The sequence below is a fragment of the Setaria italica genome, chromosome IX (genome assembly GCF_000263155.2).
Source record: "Setaria italica strain Yugu1 chromosome IX, Setaria_italica_v2.0, whole genome shotgun sequence".
Taxonomy (NCBI): domain Eukaryota; kingdom Viridiplantae; phylum Streptophyta; class Magnoliopsida; order Poales; family Poaceae; genus Setaria; species Setaria italica.
Genome location: NC_028458.1, coordinates 39,710,656 through 39,731,164, shown reverse-complemented (window position 1 = coordinate 39,731,164; position 20,509 = coordinate 39,710,656). Strand labels below are relative to the sequence as shown.

At 48.9% G+C, this 20,509-nt stretch overlaps 3 protein-coding genes across 8 annotated transcripts; 1 reads left to right on the top strand and 2 right to left on the bottom strand.

Moving 5' to 3' along the window:
* The first annotated feature begins 395 nt into the window (after window positions 1-395).
* Window positions 396-3,113, top strand: LOC101766219 (DDB1- and CUL4-associated factor 8). Its single transcript, XM_012848669.2, has 5 exons — window positions 396-631; window positions 1,080-1,331; window positions 1,418-1,561; window positions 1,644-2,366; window positions 2,641-3,113. Exons 1-5 carry the CDS (start codon window positions 497-499, stop codon window positions 2,884-2,886), a joined length of 1,500 nt encoding a protein of 499 aa, XP_012704123.1. The 5' UTR covers window positions 396-496; the 3' UTR covers window positions 2,887-3,113.
* Window positions 3,114-4,065: 952 nt separating this feature from the next.
* LOC101765263 (hippocampus abundant transcript 1 protein) lies at window positions 4,066-9,351 on the bottom strand. 6 transcript variants are annotated; one of them, XM_022823173.1, is made up of 15 exons: window positions 8,978-9,112; window positions 7,360-7,787; window positions 7,177-7,288; window positions 6,925-7,037; window positions 6,700-6,822; window positions 6,395-6,603; window positions 5,838-5,913; window positions 5,550-5,636; window positions 5,355-5,441; window positions 5,236-5,268; window positions 5,103-5,156; window positions 4,964-5,005; window positions 4,721-4,799; window positions 4,508-4,578; window positions 4,066-4,405 (listed from the first exon to the last, which is right to left on the bottom strand). In XM_022823173.1, the coding sequence occupies exons 2-15, from the start codon at window positions 7,567-7,569 to the stop codon at window positions 4,343-4,345; spliced, it is 1,359 nt and encodes a 452-aa protein (XP_022678908.1). In that variant the 5' UTR covers window positions 7,570-7,787; window positions 8,978-9,112; the 3' UTR covers window positions 4,066-4,342. The 6 variants fall into 6 exon arrangements, 4 of the variants coding, with proteins under 4 accessions (XP_022678908.1, XP_022678909.1, XP_022678910.1 ...); XM_022823174.1 differs by having other exon boundaries at window positions 5,361-5,441; XM_022823175.1 differs by lacking the exon at window positions 7,360-7,787 and having other exon boundaries at window positions 8,978-9,351.
* Window positions 9,352-17,367: 8,016 nt separating this feature from the next.
* On the bottom strand, window positions 17,368-19,996 carry LOC101767064 (L-type lectin-domain containing receptor kinase IV.1-like). The gene is given in 2 exon segments (XM_012849085.3): window positions 17,368-18,736; window positions 18,739-19,996. Coding segments are annotated over 2 exon segments (2,016 nt in total). The 3' UTR covers window positions 17,368-17,978.
* Window positions 19,997-20,509: the final 513 nt, after the last annotated feature.

Here is a 20,509-nt window from a genome sequence, read left to right as displayed (position 1 = left end):
GCGCAGTATCATCACGATATTTGCAACTTGTTAAGCCAGCCACTACGATTGATCCTTCGGTTCAGTATTTACGCAGTATCATCACGATAAGCATTGGGCCGCTTGGAAGTTTTTTTTACGCCTCTTGTCTGGGTACATATCTGTTCGTCGCTCGGAAGTTGGTGAGTTGGAACACCATGATTTCGCAGGGCAGTGACTGCCATTCACCGCGAAATTCTCTCTCGGTAACTGCCAGGTGGCCCATCCTCTTCTGGTCCCAACATGTCATCGACGCCGGGCAAAGCCGTAGCTCGTAGACAACCCCTCTCCTCGACACGTGTACGTATCATCGGCAGCGGGATTCCGGCAGCATCCTCCGATCTACTATCCGGGTTCCCTTCGGTTCCTCCCCGGTCCCCTGTCCCCCCATCCCCCTCTGCGGGCTCGGCCCCCTGCCTTCCCGAGGACTCGTGCTCGCCTTCACCGCCCCAGCGCAACACTTCGCCCCGTCGCCACCATGCGCCGCCCGTGGAAGCACCCGGCCCCAGCGGCGGCGGCCATCGCGGGGCGCCACGGCGCCGCAGACCTCTGCCTCCGCGAGGTCGGGGACCTCCTCCCCCGCAGTTTCGCCCGCCGCGCGGCCGGCTCCGAGGTCCGGTTCCCCAGCCTCCCCCCTTCATCCCCGATTGCAGTTTTTACTCCCCCTCTCCTGCCGCTCCCGCGTCTCGATCCGTGTCGCGGTGGTGGATCGGCGCGCGCAGCGATCGGGCTGGATGGCTGGTCTGTCCAATGGCGTGGCGTGGCCTCGGGCCCGGGCCCTGTGGTGCTAATTGGGGCGTGCTGAATTTCGTTTAGCTCGGATTTAGCATTGCGCGTGCTGGTTGATGTGATTCGCGTGCTGGTTGATGTGATTCGCGTGTAGCCTTGCTGTTTGGTTGACGTATTGCGCTATCGGTTTGGTCATTTACTCCATTAGAGTTGTTCAGCAGCACGGTCCGAACTTAGAGCTCATTGCTAGCGTGTTCCTTAGCAACATAATCAGAGAAAGTGAATACCGGATGCAATTGTTGCGTGTTGCTGACTGAATTAACTCCTTGCAGGACCTTGTGATGCGGCTCCAGCTTCACCGGAAGCTTGAGAGGCACACGGGCTGTGTCAACACAGTGGGCTTCAATGATGCTGGTGACACCCTCATATCAGGGTCCGATGACCAGATGGTGATGCTGTGGGACTGGGCCACTGGCGCCAACAAATTGGAGTTCCATTCAGGCCATGGCGGCAATGTGTTCCAGGCACGCTTCATGCCCGGCACAGATGATCGGACCATTGTCACTTGTGGCGCTGATGGCGAGGTTGGCGTGTTAGCTTCTGCTCTTGTGTACAGATTTAGCTGATCACATTATCTATATCTCGGTAATGATCTTTCTGCCACTATCAGGTGAGACTTGCCAAGATACAGGATGGTGGAGATGTGTCCACTACGTTGCTTGGTGAACATGAGGGAAGGGCTCATAATGTGGCTGTAGAGCCTGGTAGCCCTTATATCTTTTACAGCTGTGGCGAGGATGGCCTTGTTCAACATGTAAGCCATTAACCAAGTGCAGTGTTTCAGGTGTTTATAAACTGACATATGACCAAGTATAATTAGCCATTTTCTTGTGCAGTTTGATCTCAGAACAAGCACAGCCACAAAACTACTACTCTGCAGAAGCTCTGTGCGTAAATCAGGATTCTCTTGTGTTCACCTTAATGCCATTGCGATAGATCCTAGGAACCCAAATCTTTTTGCTGTTGGAGGAAGCAATGCATATGCTCGTGTGTATGACATCCGCAAGCACAAGTGGGATGGGTCATCTGATTTCGGTCACCCATCTGATTGCTATTGTCCATCACATCTTGTTGACGATAAACATGTTGGGATAACAGGGTTAGCATTCTCTCACCTGAGTGAGCTGCTTGTATCTTATAATGAAGAGAATATTTACCTATTCCCTAAAAATGGAGGGCTGGGATCTGATCCAAAGTCATCTATAAAGATTGGAGTGAATGAAGGTTGCAAATCAACAATGGCTGCATCTGGACAAGATATTGCTCAACCTGCACCTCAGGTATATGTTGGTCATCGCAATCGTGAAACCGTGAAGCGCGTGACTTTCATTGGGCCAAATGATGAATATGTTGCCAGTGGATCAGACTGTGGTCGGATATTTATTTGGAGAAAGAGAGATGGGAGGTTTTTGCGAGCCATGGAAGGTGATGAGTGTGTTGTGAATTGCATTGAGCCTCATCCTCATGATATGACAATTGCAAGTAGTGGAATTGATAATGATGTAAAAATGTGGACTCCCTCTGCCATCGAGCGGGCGCCTGTGGTAAATGTTGAGGAGGTAATGTCTCCTTATCATCTCTATTTTCAGTCAACCTAATAACCTATATTCTCCACGTGGGTATGGTATTAAGCATTACTTTTAGATATAGATATAGTATCTAGCAGGCTATCTGTTTGTAAAGATGCAATACATATTTCTTGATCTATTGGAGGCATCTGTATATCACTTCTTCCTCAACTCTTTACAGTTCAGCATCATCCATTTTCCTTTGATATGTAAAATTTAAATATTTACGATTTACTTGAGTACATTCCTTGTTTGGTTGCTCCAGTTGAGACCTCGCAAGAGAAGAGCCAAGCTCTGGCACTTTGATTTACCAGAGCTGTTGATCCGACACTTACTGGCATCACAGCGTAGGCAACAATCAGCTGAAGAAGAAGATTCATCAGAGGACCTTGAGGACAGGCTGGACAGCACAGGATTACTTAATCTAGTACTACGTGCTGCTGATAGAGGTTTGTCATCGGCTGATGATGAAGAGAGCTCTGATGGCTCTGAGGAGTGTAGTCTCAACTGATCTATTGTCCACCTTTCAGAGCTGTTTCAAAATTGTACATATACAGTAATAAGTTATCATGACCTTATGGATGATATAACAGCACAAGTGTCATTTAGTATCTTGTCATTTCTATGTTATAGGTATGTGTTCCTGAGGCCATTTTAATGAAAAATTTGGACCGTGGAAGTTGTGTGCCAGGCTGCCAGCATCTTATGAAAATTTACCATGGTGTTGCATCATCAATATTTAATTTTTTCTGGCAAAATTTTATCTGGTTTGTTGATGTCAATCTTACCTTGATGTATATTCTTGCATGTAGTAGTGCAATTACTTAATGTCAATGTCCTGTGCTGATTTGAGGGACCTTTTTCGCTTCATTTCTACTTTGCTGGTTTATACAACTTACTGATATGAAAATGGTGTAAAATTGTTGGTGTGTGAGAAATGTTTTCGGCCCCTGCAAATAGTTGATGTAGTGGGACTTGGAGGTACATAAGAGGTGAGTAGTTTTCTGTTTCTTATTCTAAAGAACTGCAATATTCTGGTTGTGTTGTTTGGCATTGTAACCTGGATTACTACATAGAAAAGGGTTTTTGTTTATTTAACCTGAAACAAAGTATCACTGGCATTACTCTGAATAAGAGCCTTGAATAGGAGTATTTTATGGGGGCTTAATTACATCACTTCACTGGATCAATCTGTTTGCAGCATGTATTCCATGTGCTGATCACTTCTGATTAGGATGAAAAGATTGCAAGTTAATTAGTTATTCGGTATTATTGTTTGAGCAATAATAATTGTAAGAGGAACAATGATGAACTTTTAGAGCCATGGATTGTGTAAATGAACGAGGAATCACAGAAGCACATGGGAGATCAAGAAAAAACAAAAGGTCAGCAGTAAGAGGTTACAGAAGCACATGAGATATCAAGAAAAAACAAAAGGTCAGCAGTAACAGAGGTTAGCTCTGCGCTTCTCATTAATTTCTCAGTATTCTTCTATTAGTCATGCTTCAGGACACATGGTATATGACAGAACATAATATTACTGAAAATTCGGGCACAGTATTCTGTGGAACACCTGAGCTAGGAAGGTTTTATTATTTTTCTAAAAATCTGCTGTATTTTATCTACTGATGATTATTTAATAAACGTTAAGATCAGGAGATCTGAAATAGTGAAACTGTTCGGCACAACCTTTAACAACTTTGCTCAGGTATTTCAGCCTTATGTTCCCAACAAGGTGACAAGTATGAGTGTACTGAAGCATCATAATTTTTTCTGATATTTTTCATCACTACCTGCTGTCCTGTTAATCAACTAACAGTGATGGAACAGCGTGCAAGTTATATAATGCTTACTACATAAACCTTCACAATGGCTATTGACAGTGGTTAGTAGATGATAGAAGGTCGGTATAAACTATGTACATGCATGTATCCACCTCCTTTTACCCATAGTGGTCAATAGCTCTTCTATTTCCTATCGGGCTGTACTTCAGCTGGCCTCATACTTATGCTTGTTGCAAGCGCTACCAGCTGCAAGGGCCACAGTAGAACAAAATTTAACAAGTGGTTATGAGTTCATACCGAGAGCAAAATAGCTTTGTTGCAATAAACATATTCAACTATGGAGCCTACCGTTGCAAATCCAGCACAGGCAAGGCTGAAACCTTTTAAGTAGAAAGGCGTAGCTTCAGAAAGACACCAGGCTGTCAAGCCAAATGGAGACAAATTATGTCTAGAAATACTTGGCCAGACTCACCACTCACGAGTAAGAAACCAGATGGAAAACAAAATCTGAAGATTGTTCTTAGTTGAGATGTGCTAGTAAAGACAATGACCGGTACCTACCTGTGAGAGGAGTAAAAACGAGAGGAGATATCACGTTTGCAATTGAGCTTATTCCAGTGATGCACCCTTGGACCATTCCCTTGAATAGAAGTAAAAATTAACTCATGCAAAAAGGAGCCATTAGTATGTTTTGGAAAATAAGCAGCTTCCATTTGATTTGGAAAGAAACTCCATTTGTGTCAAGTATATACTGGGACATTTACAGAAACTATCAACTGCCAGTGATTGACTCGTGACTAGTACCTGCTCAAAAGGTCCCACTTTCTTTGATATGATGCTCCTTATCTGTTGAAAAATAGACGGTAAAGAGACTTGTTCATATAGTTTAATGGACCAAAACATTTGACTGGAGAGGGGATATTGATAAGTACTAGTTACTTACACATGGGTTCACCAACGTGCTTAATACTACACAGCTTGCAGCAAGATAAGGGACCTTCAAAAGCCACACACAACATGAAACTTAGCATAACTAATGTTTATCAAAATCTCATGGAAAAAGTACACTTACATACCCAAGACGACCATGCGATGCTGTATAGGAATGCCTGCAGCATCAAAGCCAGAACCAATTAAACAAGCTATCACTGGACTTTGTCCAGAAACAAATATGACAGGTCGAACAAAGCAACACCCTTACGTGCCCGCAGCTTGCTATAAGTGCTATGATAAGTAGCTTCTGTTCACCTAGCTTTGGCACTAGGAGGGGCATCACAGCTAGCTGCATCACAATTCTTAAACGGCTTTAGATGCAGCTAAGTAAAATTTGAGCACCGCTTTAGTCACACATAAAGTTATTGTGAAAAACATTACAAAGATAAAATTTTACCTGTGAGAAACTTCCTGTAATGCCCATAATTAGTAGCAAATTGGCATACTGGTTCTTGCTGTAATGGAATTTTGCCTTGAGAAAGTACTGCATTTGCATCCCAAAGTCAGAAGAGTTGGAAGCAACTTTCAAAAAAGCCCACCATGTGTATATGCAATGCCAATTGTCAAGTTTTGTTCATGAATTCACGCAGATCCTTTCAGGAGAGCTGCATAGTATTTACATCCTGATAATTTACATATTCATCTGCAGTGTCGTGTATTTTGTACAAGAGAAAAAGAGATGTACCAGTAGTGTATTTAGCAGGCCTGTCTCACCAAGGCCGTGGAAAAATGTGACAACGGTCGCTCTCGAGAAGGTTGAGCTGCAAGGTGTTTGGAGCATTCAGGAGTAAATTGAGATAAAAAAAAATGTCATCTTGCATTCTTGTTTAATCATGTATTTGTGGCTTTGGCAATAGGATAGATGTCAGTATCACTGCCATTCTTTTTGTTTTGAAGGGTATCACTGCCATTCTTATTTAATCGAGATGTGTTATTTAATCTTGCATTCTTTTTCTCTGAAACTTTCACTGCCATTCATCAGGTGCATCAGTATCTTAAAACTTCATTAGGTGCATCATTAAAATAGTATTCGTCAGGTGCATGGAGTTGGTAAGGACAGAACAGATGACTCGAAATTTTAACATCTGCATGTTGATGGTGTAGGCTTTGCTCGAAAGGTTATATGTAAGCTTATAGGTAGAGTGAACTTCGCAATGCATGAACCCGCTACAGCTTTCAGAAAAAATTTCAGTGTCCCCTGAGGAGTTCAGACAATGGAAGGCTCAAATCAACAAACGTCACCTGCTGGTAAGAAGGGTGGCTATCTCCGACAGTGACGGCGCTTTCCGAAGCGGCGGGAGCCTCGGCGACGACTCCTCGCTGCTGGAGGAGGGAAGGCAGAGCGGCAGGGAGGCCGCCTCCTCGCTTCTGCAGGACGAGGCTCCGCCGTCCGTCTCCTGGAGGAAGGCCTTCATGTACGCGGCCGTCACCACCGCCGCCACTGCGGAGACCTGCAGCAGCGCCAGAATGCGGCGAGGAGTTCAGACCTGAAACTTGGTTTGCCGGATGGCGAAGATCACTGCCGGCGCATGTTCTCGGACGCAGACCTGGCACGTGGTTGAGACGGGGAGGAAGCGGGCCGCGAAGGTGCTGGCGACGAAGCCGGCGCTGCAGACGCCGGTGAACACGCCGAAGGCCGCCGCGCGCCGCGCCTCCGGCACCCTGTCAGCCTGCACCAGATGAGAAAGGTTCAGGTTCAGCGCATCAGTCAAACCAAACCTGTCAGCTTGGGGAGGAGGAGATGCGCTGAGCTGAGAATTGAGATACTCTACCACGTAAGCAAGCGAGAGGCACATCATGCTGCCATCGGAGACCATCGCCGTCAGCATCTTGGTTACGTAGTACGCGTAGAAGTACCCCTTGGTCCGGCCGTACGCCAGGATGCCTTATCAGAATCAGACGGACAGAAGAACACAGAGGGAAAAGGAAACAACTGTCAGAGTCCACATCACCTGACACTACTGCAGCGTGTTCAGAGAAGAATGTTCAGCTGTGTGTAACATGCAAGGTGGTATGAGCACTACCCAGTGGGACGATGGACGCCGTCGCCGGGAGCGCCAGCAGCGCCTTCCGGCCGTACCTGTCGGACAGGTTGCCGACGACCGGCGTCAGCACCAGCGCGCCCAGCCCCGTAACCTGTAACGAGTAGTTTCAATCTTTCAGACTTGGAACGCAGTCGAACGAAACGGCCAGATCTTCGAACCGACGTGAAAGCACGCGTGTTGCGCTGGCCCCTGCGCCGTCGTGTGCCACCCGCTTGTCGAGCTCGCAGCATCAGCTCGGATCGGTGGTGCGCGTCGGCGTCGGCGTCGGCGTCGCGCGGCACGCCGGGCACAGTGCGCGGTTCCGTCAACTTTTTTCTCTCTCTCCCGGTGACATGATGCGAGTGGAGACCCGCCAGACCGGCGTAGTGCCATGGTGGTGCCTTGTCCGAGAGCAATGGGACAGCGGAGGAGCTTACTGGTGGCCGGTCGCCCGGTCCATGGATGCGTCGCCGTCTCGCCTCGCTTTGCCGGCCGATTTGACAGGCAGTATACCGCCGTGTAAAGTCTCACGTGAGACGATCCGGCACTGCTTTTTACTTGTCTTTTCACTCTTCCGCCTAGGGCCTAGTTCCCGACTCTCAACTTTAACGCTATGCAAAAAGAAAATTCCCATCACATCAAACTTGCGATGCATGCATGGAGTACTAAATGTAGACGAAATCAAAAACTAATTGCACAGTTTTGTTGTACTTTGCGAGACAAATCTTTTGAGCCTAATTAGTCAATATTTGGATAATAATTCACAAATACAAACGAAACGCTACAGTGTGCTACAGTGCTGCAACGGTGATTTTACGCCTTCAAAGTTGGGCAACTAAAGAAGACCCTCGACCTTAACTTTACCACCTTCTGGGGGTACGGTGATGCTTCTTTGCTTTTGACATATCGGGCGAAGTAAATATGGTCGGTGCGACGTTGGTTGCAAAGGAACCTGCTTGCTTCAGAATGTCGACAAAATCTGGTGCGTGCGTGCGTGGTAGAAATCGCCGGGTGACGTATGGCGACCAGCCGACCACGACCACACCGTGCCCGCTTCTGGAATGCAGCCGCGCAGGGGACTGAAGTTACCAGGGCTCCACTCGAAAGAAGGTGAAAAAAAAAAACAAGGTTACCATAGGATGCAGCGGGCTGCCACCCAAGGTGACCGACATGGCCGTTACAGTGTCATCAGCACTGTCGTCACCGTCGCACGACGACCCGTCGCCCCGAGAATTCGCCGGGGCCCCGGTGAAACGGCGCCGGCCAACTGCCGTGATCTCGCTCTCTCCGCTTAGGTGAAAGTAAATATAGTACCATGTCATGTGACTCATGTCACTAAAATTCGTTTTTTGACTTGTTAATGCAGGGGCACTGTGGCGCTGAGAGGGATTGGAGCGGTGGTTAACTGCAAATGGGAGCTCAGTGGAGCTCCCACTTTCTCCGTGCCACCGTCTGTCCGTCTCCGTGTATGTGTTCTCGGAAACGAAACCAATCTCAAGATAATCTCACTCCAGAGCAGGAAGCGCGAGCTTAAATTAAACTGCTCGAAGAGGGTTTCAGGAACACGAGCAATCGCATGTTCCTGTGCAATACTAATCTGTACTTCAGGTAATAATCAGGCATGTGTGCTCCAAACGCAAATGGCTTGCAAATAAAAGACAAGCGTTGATGAGTGGCTAGAGAGGTTGGGAACTGGACTCGAGCGCATGTAACAAAGGAATTGACAGGATGGAGCTGGGCACATGCAGTGGCCACTGATGATGGTAATGATGAGATCGGAGAGTTAGCTAGTATAGCTTACAGCTTGCTGGAGTCCGGTGAGGTAGATGGCGAGGGAGCACTCGTCGCGACCGGGGCAGAGCGCCCCCATGGTGACATCGGTGATCACCGACCCGACCATGAAGGTGGCGAAGAAGAAGAGGAAGGCGAACACCAGCAGGTGCCCCAGCTCCGCAGCCTCCTCCATTATTCTCCTCCACAACCTCCTCCTCCTCCTCCTCCTAGTAAAGCAAGCCGACACCCTTTCTTTCTTTCCTGCGTACGCTAGCTCGCCCACGATCTCACTCGCCCCTGCCTATCTTCTCCTCTGATCTCCCAGCTATATGTGTGCGTGATGACGCAAGCAGCACTGCAGCAGGGTGGACATGGTAACTGCTTGGCCGGTAACGTCTAAAATGTTACGGACGGAGGTCGATGAGTCGGTCGATGTGCTTAACCCAACAAGCAAGGTAGCAAAGTCCATTGTTGTCCAAAGAAAAAAAGTAAACAAAGGTGAACTACGCTTGCTGGAATAGCATCCGAGACGAAGATTAGCAAGAAAAAAAAAGGGTGCCATTAGTGGGTTCAAAAAGCAGCTATCAGCTACGATTGAAAATTGGTGTGTGTGTGTGTATTTGCCCACGAGGAAATTAAAGAAATGCGAGCCAGGTGTATATATATGGATACGCTGCTGGCTTTCACCTTGGCCTTCCCTTTTTCTCCATGTACTCCATTTAATAACTTGATATTCTCGGTGGGTTCAAGTTTAAAGAGCACGCAGCCTCCTGGTTCTAAAGTCTTGGCACAGCATCGCATGCACGAGCTTGTACATAAAGTCATAAACTAGCGATCGAGAAGGATCGTATCAGTAAGGCGACATATGGATGATTTTTTATGTTTAGGAAAGAATAACCCAACTTTTCATTTCTTTTATTTTGTAAAGAGGTGCAGTGGGTGTGATTAGGTGTGTCCACGTCGCGTCGTGTATAGTAGTATTTTTAACGATTGGAATATGCCAAAAAAAAAAGTCTTGTGTACGTCTACTAGTCGGGAGCTTTTGATTTGTCGTGTATAGTTGAGACTTGAGAACCACTCCTTTAGGACTCACAGGTTTCGTGCAGGGTTTCATCACACTAAAAATTACAAATGTCATGTCAGCTTTTCAATGAAATGAAACCGTCACTCTTAGTGTATTCTCAGTGTATAGTTTCATTGTACAGTTTTGTAGGTAATCTAAATGATTTAATTTTTACATTATCCTATGATCGAATGTGTCATGCTATGAAACCATGACATTTTAAGTGCAAGTTTTATTGGATTTCATGGGACTAGATAACTGTGCCAAAGAGATTTCATGGGATGAAACTCCCCTCTCCTCAAAAATAGCATGTCAAGTCAGCATTTTCGCTGATGTGGCATGTGATTAAATGTGAAACTCAATGACGCTTCCATCGAGACCGGCCGCCGTGCATGTGACTCGATCGAGGAAATAAACGGAGAGAGCGACGAGAAATGTGAAGGTCCGGACGGGCCGTTCCGGACTTGCCCGATGTGACGACGCGCCGACTGTACTCGCGGTCCGCGGTGCCGTCGTCGTCTTGCACGCTCTCGTTCGCGCGTTCCAGTCTCTGGATCTGCCGTCGAGGCGTCGACTCTCCCCTCACCCCGGAGGAAAATTCTCTGGGCACGGGAAGTGCGCGCGATCCCGAATTTGTTCGGTCGCAGCGAGGTGGGGATGCCCCATGTTTTTTATCTTCTCCTTTTCTTTTTCTTCCCCTTTTGTTTCATTTGCCTTTTCCTTTATTCCTTTCATTCATTCTTTATTTAATTTATCTTCTAATCCTCCTGTAGATATTTGCAATTTTCTTTTTCACTATTCGAATCATTCATTTGTATTTCTATTTGTATTCATTTTTTCCATTGCTTAGAGCAATTTCAATTTTTGGTTGAAGCATTTTTTTTCAATGCTTAGCACATTTTTTTATCTACTCGGGACATTTTCTCATGAAACTGAGATATATTCAAAACATTATATTTTAGGGACAAATCATATATTCTAGAACATGTTTATTTAAACTGTAGTATTTTCTTGTGGATCTAGAACATATTTTATGGAACAAAATACATGTAGTTCGAGAATTTTTTTAATCTAAGGGGACGTTTGGATACCAGAGGTTAAACTTTAGTCCTATCACATCGGATGTTCAGATACTAATTAGGAAGACTAAACATAAGCTAATTACAAAACTAATTGCAGAACCCCTAGGCTAAATCGCGAGACGAATCTATTAAGCCTAATTAATCCATCATTAGTGAATGTTACTGTAGCACCACATTGTCAAATCATGGACTAATTAGCCTTAATAGATTCGTCTCGCGATTTAGCCTAGAGGTTGTGTAATTAGTTTTGTAATTAGTCTAGGTTTAATACTTCTAATTAGTGTCCAAACATTCGATGTGACGGGGGCTAAAATTTAGCCCCCTCCTTCCAAACACCCCTAAGCTGAAACGATGGATACATGCACATATAGTTATAGAAATCCTTTTGTGGAAATGGAACATATTCATGTTACTTTTGAAACGAAAAACAAGTCTAATGTGTCGCACAATCATCTTGGGAGAGCAACTCCAAGAGTATGCTAAAAAATTCTCCCCCAAAATGAGATATTGGGGGATATGCTAAAAAAATTTCCCCTAAAAACGTATCAGCCCACAGCAGATCGCTAAAAATTACCCCCAATAATTCAAAACAGGCTACGTCATCGTATTGGACTCATTAGGATCCGTATTTTTTTCCCACCATGGTGACCAGAAGCCCCTCGCCCGCGTCGAGTTCCGGATCTGCCTTGTGTTCTTGGACTCGATCGAGGACGAGTCCATCTATCTTCCCCTTTCTCTTCCTCTGCTTCTTGTCCACCGAAGCATCTCCATCGATGTTCACAGAAATTCCTCCACTGCGTATAGCAATTCCCCCGCTTCGAGCTCCAGGTCGACGCGAATCCTCTTCTTGCCTGCAAGCTTGCCGCCACTACCTTGCTTGCAATTTTCCTTCCATAGCATGCAATGCAATGATTCCATTACGCATCCATGGCTCAATCGATCCGACCTTGAGGCGTCCAATTTATGCTCAGCTTGGTTCTCTAGGCAAAAAAGCATCAATTAATCTATCAGCTGCCAGCCTTTTTGATGCACGGCCATGAGCATGGCATGTGGTGTGGCTTTGGTCGACAACACCTAGGCGCACAGGCCGCCAACACCATGCGTGCGTGGAGTTGCCGTGCGTGCGTGCGTGGGAGACGGCGCCTCAGACCTGCTGCGGGACATCGGCCGGAGTCTCAGACCTTATTTATTCATATACGCCGGGAGAGGAGGGCCGCCGCCGGGACACCACCGGGAGAGGAGCGCCAAGAGGAGGGCGCCGCTGGGAGAGGAGCGCCGCCGCCGCTGGAACCAGCACCGGGAGAGGAGCGCGCAAAGGGGGCGCGGGAACGGAGGTAGGGAGGATTAGAGGAAGGCCGCGTGCGCTAAAATATGCGAGGTGAGGGGGTGTTTTTTCGCGTCGCTAATTTTTGGGAAGTTTTAGGTGAACTTCGTTTTTTTTCCTAAAAAAAAAGTATTGAGGTAAGATTAGCAGCCTCCTAGAGTTGCTCTAAGCCGGATAGATTTTGCCTAAAGAGTGCCAACCGAGCCATGATTTATTCCTAAATTTCTTCTCTATCCCATTCAGCCTTTCCTCTATTATCCCGAACTCACAACTACGCGTGAATCAAATAAACACCATAAGACTGTACATCTTTCCCAAACAGTTTTCTACGAGTGCCCTACAAGTGTCTATTAGTATTTATTTTTCTTTCTAGTGGCCGACAATCATTGTCCACAGTTTTGTGGGTTTTTTTTTCTATCGAAGTCAGCAAGGAAAGACCGTACCTATTTTCGATCTCACAACTACGCGTGAATCAAATAAACATCACAAGATTTTACATCTTTCCCAAACAGTTTTCTATGAGGTGCCCTACAATGTAAGTATCCATTAGTATTTTTCTTTCCAATGGCCGACAATCATTGCCTATAGTTTTGTGGTTTTTTTCCGACCGAAGTCAGTAGAGGAAGACTCTACCTATTTTTTATAATTTTTTTATTCCAAATCCGTTTAATTCGCTCCCACAGGGAGTCGAATCCAGACCTACTGGGTGATACTCAGGTGCTCTAATTATTAAGCTAGACGCCTTCCACCAGTTTTGTGGTTAGTTAACCCAATACTAAAACTGTTGTCCATTTGTGAGAAAAAGTTGTTGGGGAAAATAACTAATCTTGTAGTCAAAGGATATTGACTTTAAAGTAAATAAAGGCTAAACAAATGTTATTCACTTATTTTCCCAGTAACCTTTGTTTAATTTTCGTGAATAACCTGTACACACCGGAATGCTGAAAGATTTGCCAGAACCAAAGGAACCATGGGTGGAGACATTTTTTTTTACTAAAAAGAAACTGCTTAGAAATTGGTTTATTTATTTGCCCACGGATACCATATATGGTGCTGGCTTTCACCATTCCTTTATCTTTGCTGTAGCTTTTGGACATAATTCGTTAAGCAACTTCTGCGCGGATCGCGTGTCTCTTGACGTATGTAGTGAAGCATCGAATATTGCTGAAGAAACAACGTTCTGGATCGAGTTTTTGCAAAAGAATGGCCCGGCTTTCCTAAGGACATAGGGCCGGTGAGTTTTTGGACGATCGACAGGGACCGCTTTTGCGATCGAGCAGCGCGCCAGCGACACAGGCAAGCACAAGCTCTAGGCCAGCTTTCGCCTGGCCACACTGTCCGTGCCCTGCTGGTGTGTTCGTTGCGGCAGGCAGTTGAGTTGGGGGCTCCGGTGCTAGCTGCTCGTTCCATCGCACTTGCCACGCTACTACACCATGCACATATATGGCAGCATAGAGCCATGTGACTGGATGAATGAATGAAAAAACAAGAGAGCGATCGACGAGAACTGTTCGCTTCAGCTTATTGAGCTGTCATCAAACAATATTTTCTCTCATAACAAATCAATCATTTCAACTTTTCAGCTAGCTTATAAGCTGAAACGAACCGGCTAATCTCTCCATTTGAGAGCTGGTGCATTCCCAGCTCAATGTGGGTATCCACGTCGCCCGTAACCCGCGAACCATCCATCCGCTTGTCTCTCTATATGCACCGTTCGATGCGGGTAGGTTCGGGTCTCAGCTCACTTCATCGTCGACCCGAAAGCTCGCGAAACCTCTCGAAGCCGTTCACGCCGTCAGGCTCGGAGTAAACCCGCTCAACGTCCGGTCGTCCTCACTCCCTGCTCCCGTCGCCTCCTCTCCCCTCCGCAGCCTTAGCCTCCCCGTCCCTTCCTCCTCTCCCCTCCTTCCCTCACCGCTCCTCCCCGCCAAATCTCCCCGCCTGCTGCAGCGTATGCTTCCTCTTGCTCCGTCGCCTTTGCCAGCAGGGGCTTCGATTTGAGAGATCCCAGCGGCCGGCGAGGGAACGAGAATCTGACTCTCTGTAGTGAGCCACGGTGGCGGCGACCTGTCAGGTCCCGAAGGCAAGCAGGAACAGGGAAAATAGAGAGGCAGGCAACGAGCTGTCAATCAGCTTCTTAGTCCTCCCCCACTCTAATTAAATTAGTAAAATAGATCTAAACTTCGTTAAACTAGAAAGTGGTCCGAACTAGGATGTTTATGCTCCATTTTTATTACATTCATACTCACAGGTTCTTGACGTGTTAAGTTATGCAATTTCAAAACATGCTACGCATTATTTGGATATTTTCAGTAGTGCTATTTTCTAAATGAGGCTTGATCATATTTTTTTTATACCTCTAATTTTGTTATTCTTGATCAGTATTGCTTCATAAAGCCCTATTACCACAAATGTAACCGATCTGTTAATCCTGCATGCCTTAACTAGAACATTTGCATAATGTTTTCTTATTGACTAAGACAATGTCAAAAAAAAGTATCTAGGTCATAAGATAAAAAATAAGTGGCTCGATCTGAAAATCAAACTTCAGGCTTTCACCAACTCTCCCCTGTAGGAGCTGAATTCAGTCATTCTGAAACATTGTGCGAATCACCAACTCAGCCAGTGAACCTGAATTTCAGTTATTTATCTGAAGGCATCATATAACGTAAAATAAAAGGTGAGGCAATGATTCATTTTGTTAGACCTAAGAGTATTTCAGTATCCTTAACTATATTTGTATAACCCACTTATATACAGAGCAGGGAAGAAAAACTTGGGCAAAAGCATTAGCAGCTCAAAGCTTTAGTACCTGATCGACATAGAAGATTTATTTGCAATGCTCTCACAGAGAATAGCTGTATTTCCTTTGTCATCCAAAGATGCTGGTTATATTCTTTTGCAGATTATTTCTCTTCAGTTTTTACCTTAGAGATAATGCCAATCATTTGCTGATTAGTGTCATGGAAGAAAACATTAGTTTACCTTTCAGAAATATCTATGGTAAATCGTTGTTAGCATACAAACGCCTCAAATTTTGTATCAAACAGAAACTGATAAATTTGATCATACATTCAGAGCAGTCGCTATTGGTTATTTCATTTGTGATGAATTGATTATCTTTTGTAAATTGAGAACAGTGTTTTATACAGCTTAGTTGTAGGGATTTTGCCATACTTTTGGAGATTCAGCCATAAAAATATTGGATTCCTCTGTTGTTTATGAACTGCCTATATGAATTTTCTTCCAACAGCAACCTAGCGCAATTGCCATATGTGCCACTTACTAATTACCCTCCCTCAAGAAAAAAGGAAGAAAATGAAGGAAAATAAAAGGTTACCAACCACACCATGTGATGTATAACGTAGGAAATAGTTTAATATATGATGATACAAACAACGTAGGAAAATAATTTAATATGTGATGATACAAACAAACATGTAGCAGATACTCAAACAACACTACTGCAGTGTTCAACTTTTCTTCAAATTGCATCGTCATATCATTTGAGACCAAATCATATATGATACCGTCATAGCATGTACATGATAATTTGCTTTCTGCACTCAAGATCGCTACCCTGCTCTGTGATGGGCCATTGAGCGCGCCCCAACGGCGCGCAATATTTCCAGTGTATAGCTGATAGCTGATGAGGACAGGCCGTTCAAGACTGGGCCGATCAGTGCCGTCGTCCTCCGCGCACTCGTGCTGGGTTGGGCTGCGGTTGTTCTTGCTCGATGTCAAGTCACTCGTGGGCTGCGGTTGGGAGCCCGGCCCGGTTTCAAGAACGCGGGCGGCGGTGCACGGCCCATGCCCGTGGCGTTTAGGATTGATTCGGCCTGCCGCGCGCGGGGCCAATGGCCCGCCAGAGAGGCCCGCGGTTCGTCGTCCGTTTTCTAACGGTTTCGTCGTCGTAGGGGGCGAGGCAGCAGCGACAAAACCATGCAGAACTGCGAGCTGCTCAAGCAGATCGAGTAAACATGGGGTATATTTGCATTTGTGCAGATATATCCTCCTGCCGGTGTATGTTTGAATGGATCGATCACCATGCAGTTGATGGGCGTTATTTGGAACACGGAGGCACGTCATGTTTTCAGGGCATACACAGTACCCAAAGATGCACCATCCAGACGAGAAATCGAGAATAGGTATACCAGAATATGCATGATAGGCTTCCGAAGTTCAATAATGCGAAGCGATCAGTGGGCTAGCAGTTTTAGTATGTACGTACGCACAATTAATCATGAAGCGGTATATCCTACACAAACACAAGCATGAATGCATGCATGATCGGCAGTTCAGCCCCTGGCGCGGCGATGCAAATGATTGCGCGAGAACGGCGCCAACTTGTCGTGGCACCACGTCTCCGGCGGAATACAAGAATCATCGAACCATGTGGAATCGAATTCAGAATTCAGATACCCCTCATTGACTTGTACCGAACTAAATTCCAATCCCTGGGTCAACCGATCAGCGAACCAAGCCGCCTGCCGGATCATTAGGTGGCAGCCGAAGGAAGATCAACACCACCTCAACTCGATGATAAACAAGTTGGTGGACATGAACACGCGCGCGTCTATATATATGCTCGAGCAATTGCGCCATGGCCAGTTGCTCGGCCGCAGACACATACAACAATCGATCGGCATCGCCACCAGCATGCACAGCTGCTTCTTCCGCTTCGGTAGCCCGCGGCGACAACAGGCGCTCCACGGCGGCGGCGTCACCGTCGTGTCACGCGGCTACGGCGGAGGCGGGGTCCGCTTCAAGATCGTGGTGAGCGATGCCGAGCTGGAGCGCATCGCCGCGGCCGTCGCGCGGAGGCAGCACGGCGGCGGTGTCGCGGCGGCCTGCCGCCGGCGCATCACGGCTGCGCCGCCCCCGCGCTCGGAGCCGGAGGAGGAGGAGGCCGCGAGCGCGTCGCGGCGCGGCGAGTGGCGGCCCGCGCTGGACGGCGTACCGGAGGAGGCGTAGAGCGTCGGCGGCGGCGCCGCAGAGGGAGAACGAAGGGCCGCGGCGCGCGCGGCGATTCCACACTTCGTCGACGTTCGACGAATAAATCCGAGTCAACTGAGCTCGGGGTTGGGATTTCGGAAAAGCCTGTGTACGTGTGCTTGCGTTACTGCAGGCTGCAGGGTGCGCACGTCTTGTTTTCCAGGAAGTGCTGCTGCTCTGCACTCCCGATGCTTTTTTCGACTAAGTTTTTTTTAAGAGTTCCTAAATTTTTTACCATTGTATTTTAGATAATTAATTGAGATAATCTCTGCATTGTATGAACTTTGAACCACGGCAACCAAGTTGTGGCAGTTGGGTTCTTCTCACAGAATGGGGTGTTCAGGTTCCATTCGCCCGTTATCACATTACCACGATGCAGATGGTACGTGTTACAAGTTGCCCGTTCAGATTGAACAACACTACTCTTCATATCAACTTGCAGACATAAAGCTAAGGTTATGATTCGGTGATTAGGGTGCGATCCACAGAAACAAATGTGTAGACGCTCATGTTGGAGGAAGCAGCGGAATCTAGTGTGCGTTAACACTCAACCATGATCAGATGATCACCGGCCAGCCAGCAGCGAGCCCCCTGACATTGTATTGCACGACGACCACGTCAGGAACGCCGACGACCCGACGTCGAGGGAATCCACGTCCGAGAACACGAGAACGGCCTCCTCCCGCATCTCCAGCTCGCCGTCCAGGTACTGGCAGGCCTGCCGCATGCTCGGCCGCGCCTCCGGGCGCGACTGGCTGCACATGAGGCCCAGCCACAGCACCAGCCTCGCCTCCTTCTTGTCGTAGCACCCGTCGAGCCTCTCGTCCACGGCGCGCACCAGGTCGCCGCTGACGTGGTGGCCTCGCACCCTCCGCAGCAGGCTCTCGCCGGTGACGGGGTCGATGGGCCGGCACCCGCACGCCACCTCGAGGAGCAGCACGCCGAAGGCGAACAAGTCGGTGGCCCTGCTGGCCCTGGCCGTCACGGTGAGCTCCGGCGCCATGTAGCCCAGCGTCCCGACGATGCGCGTCGTGGCGGGGTCAGCGCCGTGCTCGTAGAGGCGCGCGAGGCCAAAGTCCCCCAGCCGCGGGGCCATGTCGGCGCCGAGCAGGACGTTGCTGGCCTTGACGTCCCGGTGCACCACCACCTGCTCCCACTCCTCGTGCAGGTACACCAGCCCGGACGCGACGCCCCTGAGGATCCCGACGCGCTGCCCCCACGTTAGCAGGGGCTTTGGGGGCATGACGGCGCCTGCGCGGCCGAACAGGTGCTCGTCGAGGCTGCCATTGGGCATGAACTCGTAGACCAGGAGCAGGTCCTGCCCTTGCACCACCCGCGCAGCTCGACCAGGTTCCGGTGCCGCATGCGCCCGAGGCTCGCGACCTCGGCCACGAACTCGCGCATCCCCTGCGTCCCGCTGCTCGAGATCCGCTTGATGGCGACCTCGTCGCCGGAGCACCGGAGCACGCCTTTGTACACCTGGCCGAAGCCGCCAGCGCCGAGGAGCTTGCTGGCCTCGAATCCGTTGGTCGCAGCGTAGAGCTCTTTGTACGGCAGCCTCTGCGGGTGGTCCAGCTCCCAGTCCTCGAGCATCTCGGTGAGGGCCGCCCTCCGCCGAATCCAGAGTGCCAAAACGATCGCCGCGGCGATCACGACGAGCGTGGCCACGCAAGACGAAGCGGTTATCTCGATGACGGTGGATAAGGAAGGTGGGGGAGCCGCCTGCTTCGGAACTTTAGGGAGCCGGGAGAGATCGATGGCTTTCGCAGCTCCCTCGGTACTGAAACTCCATGCGAGGATGTAATGCGAGCTTGCCAACTTTTCTCCGGTCGACGACGAGAAGCCGACGTACATCTCTCGCTTGAAGACCGGCAGGAGGTCGATGGCGCGCGATATCAGCGGCCTGTGAGGGCGGCTTGGCACGGATACCGGAGCGATGGTCACGTTGAGAACCTTTGTTCGGCCGTCGTAGTCCACCCATGCCTGAATTGGTTGTGCACTCTCGAGCTTCACGGAGATGTTCCTGCCGTCGTCGTCGTCGTCGAAGTACCCGGCCGGCTCCGACACGTTCGACACGACGCTGTTCAGGTCGACGCCGACGTGGTTGCTGTCCGTCTCGTTCAGCCGCCGGACCTGCATCGTGTCGAACTCGACCGCGAAGACGTGGTTGCTGGAGTTGCCGTTGGTGTTCTCCCCGAGGAGGCCAAGGTAGATGCCGTAGCTTGCCCCGGGGAGCGCCTTGGAGGCCGCGACCACGAAGGCCAGCCCGTGGCCGCCGCCGTGGTCGACGGTCACGATGTCGAAGACGAAGGCCGTGCTGAACGAGATGACGGAGTTGCCCCTGACAACCTGCACAGGCGAGTCGAAGAAGGCGTGGCCCATGAGGCTGTTGCTGTCGTGGGTGAGCCGGAGCGCGCCGCCGCGCAGGACCGACGCTGAACCGTCCAGGCTCAGGTTGGCGGCGTGCTCGAAGCCGTTGTAGACGAAGTCGGCGCCGGCAAGAGAAGGGAGCAGGCAGTGAAGAAGTAGGGAGATCGCGGCAAGGTAGCCAAGAAGTGCAGTGCGAGTCGCAGGTGGAGCCATGGATGAAACTGAGCTGCTTTTTTTTTTCTCCCGTGGAGCACACATTAATATTGCATCCGCTTCCGGTGATCTCAACCGATTAGCTAATCCTAAGCAACTGTCCTGTTCCTACGGTTGTTTTCTTCCCCTCCGGCAGTGGAACCGATGGAGTTCAGAAAACCCAACACGACTGTTATCTCGACGGAACGGAACAACATGAGAGCCCCCCCCTCCCCAACGCCAGCCCCCCTCGTTCCGCCGCCGCCGCGCCGCCCACCGCTGCCGGCGTCAACCCAAGCCTACCTCCGCGGAGCCCCACCGAAGCCGACCCTCAACCAGAACCCACGACCCCGACCCCCACTATCCCCATCCTCAATGAGAGCCTGGGAGCAGTTCGCCAATGGCTCCCCACCGCCACCTCCGCGATTCCACCGACGGCCGCCGCCCGAGGTCGATTGGGTGCCGGACTCGCCGGATCCGCGAGTCACCTCGCTGGATCTGAAGATCCCCCTACAGGATCTGCTACCTGCCGGC